This window comes from Peromyscus leucopus, chromosome 6 (genome assembly GCF_004664715.2).
Source record: "Peromyscus leucopus breed LL Stock chromosome 6, UCI_PerLeu_2.1, whole genome shotgun sequence".
Classification (NCBI taxonomy): Eukaryota; Metazoa; Chordata; class Mammalia; order Rodentia; family Cricetidae; genus Peromyscus; species Peromyscus leucopus.
This window is the reverse complement of record NC_051068.1, coordinates 20,103,393-20,113,228: the sequence shown is the minus strand read 5'-3', so window position 1 is coordinate 20,113,228 and position 9,836 is coordinate 20,103,393. Positions and strand designations below refer to the sequence as shown.

Sequence of the window (9,836 nt, the reverse complement as noted above, 5' to 3'; positions counted from 1 at the left end):
AGAATCCAAATCAACAAAATCAGAAATGAAAAGGGGGACATAACAACAGACATTGAGGAAATCCAGAGAATTATAAGGTCATATTTCAAAAACCTCTACTCCACAAAACTGGAAAACCTAAAAGAAATGGACATTTTTCTGGATAAGTACCACATACCTAAGTTAAATCAAGACCAGATAAACTATTTAAATAGCCCAATAACCCCTAAGGAAAGAGAATATTCTCAATTACCCACATGAGACCAGAGAACGGTAGAAACTGACATTCACCCTAGGACACAGTATTTTAAATAAATATTTTAATTCTATTGTTGGCATTTACAGGTAGAAAGCATACAGTATGTTACAGATATCAAACTGTGAAAATATGAATGTTACATAAGTAACAAATGTAAAAAACGCATTTTCTTACCTTCCCTGAAAGCAAGAAAAGTTTCCAGCATAGGAAAATATCAGTATCAAAAACATAGCTCAGGTGTAAAAAAAAAAAAAAAAAAGTTTTACACAGTATTAAAAAATGACCTAGAAAAAGACAGAAAGTAAGAAACGTTGCAATCTGACTTTATATAAATTATAAAACTGGGTACTTGGTGTAAATGTTGAATGGCTAGAAATGAAAACCAATTAGAGCCTGCTTAGGTCAATTTGTTACATGTTAAAAGCATAGAACTTTTTTTTTTTCAATAAATAACTTTTAAAAAAAAAAATATCTCTTAGAAGTACGCTGAGAACGTTATTCCGGAAGAGAAAGGTGGCAGTGTTCTGGGGACAGTATGCGGTCATCTTGTTCCTTGTGGAAGCCTGAGGTAAGTCAGGAGACCATGGCTGTTCGCACAGAGACACACGAGTGTCAAGACCATTTCTAAGCAAGCTTTAAAGTGCTGAACAAATGACTTAATCTTAGTACCCACCGTCGTGTGAAACAAGCCCTTAGCATGTCTGAGCAACGTCACCTAAGAACCTATACGTCTGAAGAGTGTCAGTGTGCAGTCCTTCATCCCAGGACGGGAAGTGTTCCTCCTTCCTGCACTTTGCATGGATTGGTTCAACTTAAGCGATCTTGCAACAATGTAAAACACAATCCTAACACTACAATGGAAACAAGCACCCCCCACTGTGAAAGCACAAGCTCCTGTCTGCAACTGTAATGGTATTAACTGTAAAAACCACAAACCAAACACAAAGCAAAACTCCCCAATGTTGCATGCCCCCCAAACTCATCACAAAACACAATGCATGCAGGAGGACCGTCCCACCAAGCACATTTAAATTAAAGAGTCATTTGGAGTTTATGTGAGCAGCTCTGTGGTTCCTTTTAAATGCGTCCCGCGGCCACCGGTCTATACTGGCCTGTTTTCCAAGGGTGACCCACGCGAGTGGGCAGTCACATATTGCTTTGAGTGTTTCTTGCCCACACAGACATTTTACACGTACTGTTCGGCCTCCCCATCTTTGGGGGCTGGTTTAGCTGCCCCGCTTTTAGCTTCTTCATTACCGGCTTCCTTTTCCGGGAGAGAGGCCAAATCTTTAAAGACGTCCACATAGTGGCCAAAGCCTGGGCCCCAGTTCAAAAGGTTATCCCAGTTGAAGTTGCCTGCCTGCTGCCCCAGCTTCAGGGTGCTGTCTGCAGCCCCAGATCCTGCTGCAGGGGTGCCCACCGGTCCCCCCTCAGCCCTGCGTCCATGGTACCTTCTGGGTTTCAGTCTGGCCCCATAATTATCTTCATCATCTGCGTCAGATTCGTTGACTTGAGACAACTTGGGCATCCTGGAGGTGTAGACCATGGGCTTCTCCCTATCGTATTCCATTTCTGAGCACGTGAAGGAGTCATGGGAGTCACTGTCAGAAGAGGATTCTGGGGCAGGGATGCCATCTGCTGGGTTCCTGGTTCTGGACAGAGGTCTTCTGCAGTCTTCCTCGGAAGAGGACCGCCCATGGTCTGCACTACAGATGCTGGGGTTTCTAGGGCGAGGGGTGTTGAGCCTCTCTACCTCCTCGATGGAGAGTCCCACAGGAGGAGAGGATTCTAATGGTATCTGTGCTATGGGCTGCTTGAGGCGACTCCCAGGTCTTGAGCCGTGGGATGCCATGGCCTGGGGGCTCTTGCTTCTCCTCCCCAGCCTGGTGGCATAGTTGAACATGCCAGGTTGGCAGGGGTCCCCGTGCATTTCCAGTGTACCCCCATCCCGCAGAGGAAGATGCAGTTCCCGGGCTGGGCTGTTTCTGTAGAAAGCAGATGGTTTGGAGAAAGGAGCTGGGCTGTGCCTAGACAGGGGGTTGGGAGTGGGGCAGGCCGAGTGGCTGAGAGAGCTGGTTCTTAACGCCTGGCCATATGAAGAAGGCTGGTAGGTCAGACTGCTTGCTCCCAGGGGCATGGGGGACTGCCTGGCGAAGCCCAGAGGACTGTGCCGCTGGATGGAAAACTTAGGCGTGTGGCTTCGGAATTGTTTGTAGTGCTGGATGATGTCTGCATCTGACGGCGCGATGCTGCTGGCGTTGTCGATGTCATAGTGCTCAATCTCCTGCTCTGGAGAAGCCAGAGGGGCACTAGGGATGGTCTCTGAGTTGTGGGGGATGTCAGTCTCATCAAAGATTAGGTAAGGGTTCTCACGCTCTATGATGTCAGGCTTGGGATTCCCCTCAGGTTGCTTCCTGACTGCCAAATCATCGCCATAGGGAGGGATGTTGTCTGGGTCGTCAAAAGCTACGTTCTCACTGCCCTTTTTCTTCTTCTCCTTTGGCTTTTTCTCCTCCTTGGGGTTTTTGGGCATCTTTCCCCTGCACTGGTTGCATAGAATCAAGCTGAGTACAAGCAATGCCAGCGCCGTGGCACAGCTGCCCACGATGGCTGGCACAGCCCACAGAGGTAAGGAGAGCTCATCTGGGCCCTGGGTCTGGACACACACGTGTCCCCCGGGACTTCCAGCCTTGCACACCTTCCCCTGAGGACAGAGGACACCAAGGCAGGCCACCACCATCTCACAGGTCCTCCCTGTATGTGACTCTGGACAGCTGCATGTGTAGCCGGAGAGCAGACCTGGCTCACAGCTGCCTCCGTTCTGGCAGGGGTGGGATGCGCAATCACCAGGAGGGACACATTTGTAGGCATACCACTGGTTGATGCACAGAAGGTCGCCCCAGCAGGGATTGCTGGCACAGATGTTGGGACCCCGACAGCCAATCTTCACCGAAGGGTCGGTTTTGGAGATGGAGGCCAAGCTGTGCTTGCCACTGAAGGGGAGGCTCTCTCCACCGTAGAGCACCGAGGCAATGCAGCCATTGAAACCTGTGGGGGAGACACAGCAAGAGCTGCTTTACAGAAAATCAACCATTTCACCTCTAAGTTATGGGATCTGAAGAAGAAAAGATCCACAGTCCCCCAGGAGGGTCTCCAACCAGGCTCCCTCAAAGATGGGAATGCATGTCTTCTGACATTAACTCCAGAACCATGGAGTTATGTGACACATGAGAAGAATTGGAAAGTTTTGGAAGGTCTCTGCACCACGATTGTCTATCTATTTATCTATCTATCTATCTATCTATCTATCTATCTATCTATCTATCTAATGATTCATCAGTTTGATTCTTACATGCCACAGATCAAGAGTTACTTAGAGATAAAACTTATTTTGTGAATAACAGAAAGCAAAATAAAGGCCAGTTGCTTCAACTGCAAGACTGTGGAGTGTGCAATCACAGATTGTATGCCTGCCAAAGATACTAGTATGGGCCCTTGGAGATCAAAAGAGAAACACTGACCACTACAGTGTTTGGGGGTATCTGGGATGGGGGGAGGTGACTGTGGCACCCACATTGTAAATGGTCAGGATGCCAAAGTCGGAAGAAAAAATATCCCAAGGGGTTTGTTAGTAGTGAGTGGTAATGATAGAAACAATTAAGAGATCCTTCATTGGATTTGAACACACTGATGTCAGGAGGCACAAAGATTTACTTTGACTAACAGACCCACAGAATCTACACTGTCTTGATTTCTTACAAAATCCAAATAGATTGTGCATACTCTAAAATCCACCAAATAAGGACTTATGACCCAGAATTCAATTTTTGTGCATTAATGATATCATCTGTAACACATTTTGTGTTTTCCTCTATTTGGACATGCCTTCCCACCCAAGTGACATTTGTCAGCATGATTTACTTTTTCCAGAACTTCCTAGAATATTGAATCTTGGTTCTGCATCCCCTGATTCCGACTTCCTTTCCTCTTAGTGGCTCGCCCTTCTCTTTGTGACATTTTGTGTTCTTTGAAAGTTCCACATGTTTATACTGACTTACTCTTCTTTCTATAGTTCTCGTGGTTTGGAGTTACTCAAGGCTAGACCCAGGGCTTCCTATACAATCTCACTCCCACCAACACTTCACTTACTTGGTACTGACACCTCTCCTGGGTCTACCATGAGTCCAGGTCATCCACTCAGTATCCTTTCTTTTTTTTTTTTTTTTTGGTTTTTTTTCGAGACAGGGTTTCTCTGAGTAGCTTTGCGCCTTTCCTGGGACTCACTCTGTAGCCCAGGCTGGCCTCGAACTCACAGAGATCCACCTGGCTCTGCCTCCCAAGTGCTGGGATTAAAGGCGTGCGCCGCCGCCGCCGCCGCCGCCGCCGCCGCCGCCGCCGCCGCCGCCGCCACCACCACCACCGCCCGGCCTCAATATCCTTTCAAATGTGCTTCAAAACCATATGTTCCACAGCAAACTACATGCTTTCCTGAGACTGCCTCTCTATTTCTCAGCAGTTCTCTTTCTTGGTGGTGCTATTGTTTAAGATGAAAACTCAGAATTCTCCTTGATTTTTGCTGAAAATGGTCCCCAGAACAAGTCGGGTCCATCCACATTGACTTCACTCTTTGGCTATTCCATTAGAATGCAAATAATACCTTCTCCTGCAGTGCCTTCCAGATACTGGCTGCTAACACCTGAGTCCTGGAACCCCTCGCCCAGTTCATCCTCAGAATCAGCCTGAAAGATCTTCAACTCTACTGCATGTTTAAAATTAAAATTTTAATTTCTCCTTATTGTTCTGCAGGTGGAATCAATGCATCCACATTTTCCAACCTGAGCACCTATTTTATTCTCCGGCTTCACTATCTGTCTTACTCTAGCTGCCTATGAGCTGTTCCCTGGCCTTGGCCTCCTTTGTTAACATTATCCATCAATTAAACCTTCCAACACTCTCACCCCCCTCCTGATGTAAGAACTCATGAGTGTTTCCACTTTCCTTTATATCGCTGATCTAAGATAACATCTGCATCCTGTGAGGACCTGATTGATATTGGTTACCCCTGTCTCCTGCATTACTTAGGGAGACTGGCTTTGATGAACTGACTGAACAGACAAAGGCCTTGAGGACAAAGCACCAAGAGGAGTCCATGCTTAATTCAGATCTCAGCAGCACAGTTGAAAGCCGTTAATGGAAGCGACGGTGCCACTAATCACAATCTCTGTGAAGATGGTTATGTTAATTAAAGGATTCATAATTACCAATATCAGAAATCCAACTACTCCTGCAAAAACTATACTGTGATAAAATTACTCTGTGGAAGAGAGTTATATAAAACAAATTGGGTTTTAGCCCCCTCCTCCTATTTGCCACCCAAACCACCTATGTGGTGGTATTGTGTTCCCCAAAATGTTGTGTACCCTAATAAACTTATCTGGGGTCAGAGAACAGAATAGCCACTAACTACATATAGAGGCCAGAAAATGTTGGCACACACGCCTTTAATCCTATCACTTGGGAGGCAGAGATCCATCCGAATCTCTGAATTTAAAGCCATACTGGAAACAGCCAGGCATGGTGACTCACACCTTTAATCCCAGGAAGTGAGCCTTTAACCGCAGAAAGTGATGGCAGAAAGCAGAAAGGTATATAAGGAGTGAGAACCAGAAACTAGAGCCTGGTTAAGCTTTTAGGCTTTTGAGCAGCACAGTTCTGCTGAAATCCATTCTGGATGAGGACTCAGAGGCTTCCAGTCTGAGGAAACAAGATCAGCTGAGAAGTTGGCCAGGTGAGGTTAGCTGTGGCATGTTCTGCTTCTCTGATCTTCCAGTTTACCCCAATACCTGGCTCCAGGTTTGATTTTATTAATAAGAACTTTTAAGATTTGTGCTACACACCTACATTCTGAGGAGCAGATTTTCCTGAGACATTTACCTGTCTGAGTGTCTCGGTGGGCTTGGTTGGGTGGGATTCCTCCCAGAGATATGGTAAGCACCTCGAGGCCACCAAAGTCTTGAGTGAGGTGGACAATGTCTCTGCTGTATATTCTGTCTACAGACAGCATCGTGGTGCTTCCATTCTTTGAGATCCGGAAGATGTGCCAGTGGCCATCTGCAACATATGCTTCAGGAATGCTTCTCTCCACTTTCCCAGCAACACCTGCATCTGACGTAAAGTGCACTTTGCCATTCTTAATCTGCAAGATGAATTAAAAACAATGCACAGATAGAACATGATATATAAATAAAAAATAATTCATTTAAAATATTGACCAATCCAAAGGAGCTGGAATGGATGAGAGGTCTGTAGTATTACAGCACACTTACATATATCATCACCAAAATTTTAGACAACAAGATTGCTTATTTACTAATTCTAATAGTTTTTAATTTTATAAATAGCTACTTGAGGGGCATAACTTTCCAGAACAAAACTGAAATACTGTATTAACTAGGTATCCTAAGTAATTAACACTAATTGTGATTATTTGTATTTCAAGAACAGAAGGAAGTATGTTAAATCACTAAGTTTAGTAAAAAGGCTAGAGGAGTTAGAAGATAAACAAGAAAATGCAAAACAAAAAAGTGAATGGGACATTCCAAAGGCAGAGTATTTGAAAAAAAAGATGACAAAATAGCTTCACCTTTATATCCACTACCCTGGAGTTTTAGACAAAAATGGGGCTCATTATTCCATTTGGAATACCATAAAGTAAGAAAGAGATTTGGCCAATTGGGTTTTAGCCTTCACTACAGCTGTCTCTTCACTTTATCTAAAGGAATTTGATTTCTTTTAGTTCATCCAGCAAAACACTGGGTAACAGGACACTCTGGTTTCCAACTTGCAAGTTTCCAGTATTAGAAGCTGACCCTTCAGAAAATGAATAATTTGTAAGGCAAAATGAGCCCATGGGTCAGAGAGCACATTCCCATCCCTGCTGCCAGACAGGACTGCCGTCCAGGCACAGAGATGAAGTGTCCAAGGAGCGACCAAAGAAAAAGCAGAGGTCAGTTTCTGTGTCACTCACCTCAGACTCTGTCTATATGCAAGAAACACTTCCAGAAAAACTGAAAATCTGTTCATTTGTGCTTTGTGGAAAATTCATGTAACTAAGTTACATATAGACATCATATAGTAATATTTTAATTGAATATTTCCAGATTAAAAATATTTTTCATAGGCTGGGAGGAGGCTCAGTGCTTCCTCTGTAAGCATGAGGCTCTGAGTTCAAATCCCCAACATCCACATTACAGGCCATGTGCCCTGTAACCACAGCTCTGAAGGGCAGAGATAGAGATCTTGGGAGCTTTCTTGCTAGACTGCTTATCAATATGTGAGGCTTCCAGTTCAAGACAATAGGGCAGTGAAGAGTAGAAGAAGACAAGAGGTGTCTTTCTGTGGCCTCCAGTGTATGCCCACCTCCACCATATGCATACACTACACACTCACACACTGCATACATATGTAGTTCATATGATTATGTAAATTAAATTATCACAGCAGAGCTGTTCTAGGATTCTCCCCTCAATTCTTCTATCTCCTCCTGATGTACTTAAATTACCCAGGATCTCCTTCACCCAACAACTTTGCTCATTTCTCTATCATGGGCATTAGTGTGTGTGTGTGTGTGTGTGTGTGTGTGTGTGTGTGTGTGTGTGTATGAGAGAGAGACAGAGACAGAGACAGACAGAGACAGACAGAGAGAGAGAGGTGGAGGAAGAGGGAGGGGAGGAGGAAGGGGGGAGTTCAATAAATGGAGAGTTTAAGAAAGAAATGCTAAGAAGGCTAGCCAAAGGAAACAAAAGCTGGGTTCTTGGATGGCCAGCAGCTGACACTAGCTGAGCACATTCTGTCCAAGCCTTCCTCAGTCACACTCCAGCAGACCCAGTTACCTCCTGCCCATCACAGCTACTTTCTGAGTCTGTTTTGCTGTTTTTACTGGCTGCTTTTTCCTTTTCTACTTATTTCACCTGCCAAAGTCCTTGTTTTTGAAAGCCTCCTGCTCATAGTTTTCTCACTAAATGTTGTGGCTGCTAATTACTGGCCATTTTGCCTAATTCTCTTTTTAGCTCTGTGGCACCATGTTGTGGAGGTGCAAGCTGCCATCCTGCTGAACTTCACAGGAACAAAGACAGACCCTATCACTCAGCTGCTTCCCAGTGGAAGATTTCACTCTTCAAACATGTAGCATGTTGACTGAATTTCTTGGCTGAAGGAGACTGCAAATAGTAGTGTGTCATATGTCATTTAAATGGCATGGGGACTTGGAGACAGCTTAACAGATAATCTCATGCAAAGACTGTAGTGTGGCCTTTTAGAATGGAGGAACTCTGAGCAGAAGCCACTTAGGGTCCCCTCTCAGCAGGGCATAATGTTCTCGCCAGATGAACCCACTGTCTTTAAGTCATAGCTCTCTCTGTAACTTATGGCTTGACTGCTTTTAATTTGCTTTTCAATGGAAATTATCAACAGCAAATTTGAACACCTCAAGAGTTCTCTGTTTCACAAGTTATATTAATTGGGTAACCAGGATATTTAAGTAATGAAGGTAAAGTGAAAATTTAAAGATGTCCCTGTAGGAAATCAGGGATCTGTCTCAAATTCAGCACTGACTGACATTTCTGACCACATGATTCTCTACCAGGGGTACTGTGTGTATTATAGGATGCCCAACTCTGTTCTCCAGCAACTATATGGTAGTAACACCCTCATCTCTCCAATAAAAAATGTCTCCAAACACTGTCAAATTACCATAGGGGTAAAAATCATCTCCATCTAGAAACAGATGGGCTAAGGAATATACAAGTGGATTACCAGAAAAAGGAATGGTCTTTGTGTGAGTTATTGAAAACAGACACCTAAGATAAAGCATGAAGAGTCAGTTGCACAAAGAAACCTGAAAAACCCAAACCTAAAATTTATGAATGAACATCAACTTTATTTTTAATATAATTTGTGAATTAAATCAAGCAATTGCTAATTCTGTTCTGTGTGTTTCAAAATATTGATAGGAAAAATAGGTCAGTAATCATGGGGTTTTTTTCTTAAGAATTCACTGAAATGAATACAAATAATATCAATAGAATTATAAAACACACAATGATCTTATGAAACAGTTGGTGAAACTAAACACAAGATCTGCTGGGAGAATTGATGCTAATGTCTGTCTATGAAAGAAGGTGGTTCTCATTTCAGACTCTCAGAAGGTTGCAGGAGGTAGGCAAAGAATGGCTCATGTCTAATGGATGACTGGCTTTGACTTCTGCCTACAGTGAGGAAAAGTGAAGTAAAAGCCCAGAGAGAAACCCCCTTTTTATTGAATATAAATTTTGAAAAACATTTTTGAATTCTTTATTTTATTTGAAATGGGCAGGGGGATGGCTCACTAGATAGACTACTTTCTGTACAGATGTGAGGATCTGAGTTTGGATCCCTAGAAATAGCTGCAAAGGAGTCAAGCAAATCCCAGCACCCATGTCAATAGCTGCAAAGGAGTCAAGCAGATCCCAGAAGCACACTGGTCAGTCTGGAAAGCAGACATGAGAGCTCCAGATGCAAAGAGAGATCCTGCTTAAATGAAATAAGGCAGAGGGAAGCC

General features: G+C 44.0%; 1 protein-coding gene across 1 annotated transcript in view; it reads right to left on the bottom strand.

The window, feature by feature from the left end:
- Nucleotides 1–284: 284 nt before the first annotated feature.
- Fat4 (FAT atypical cadherin 4) overlaps nt 285–9,836 on the bottom strand; it is a 234,300-nt gene continuing 224,748 nt past the window's right edge. The window contains exons 17-18 of the mRNA XM_037207280.1: nt 6,173–6,434; nt 285–3,286 (exon numbers count right to left, since the gene is read on the bottom strand). Coding sequence (XP_037063175.1) covers nt 1,425–3,286; nt 6,173–6,434 — 2,124 coding nt within the window. The 3' untranslated portion in view covers nt 285–1,424. The remainder of the gene's footprint in view (nt 3,287–6,172; nt 6,435–9,836) is intronic.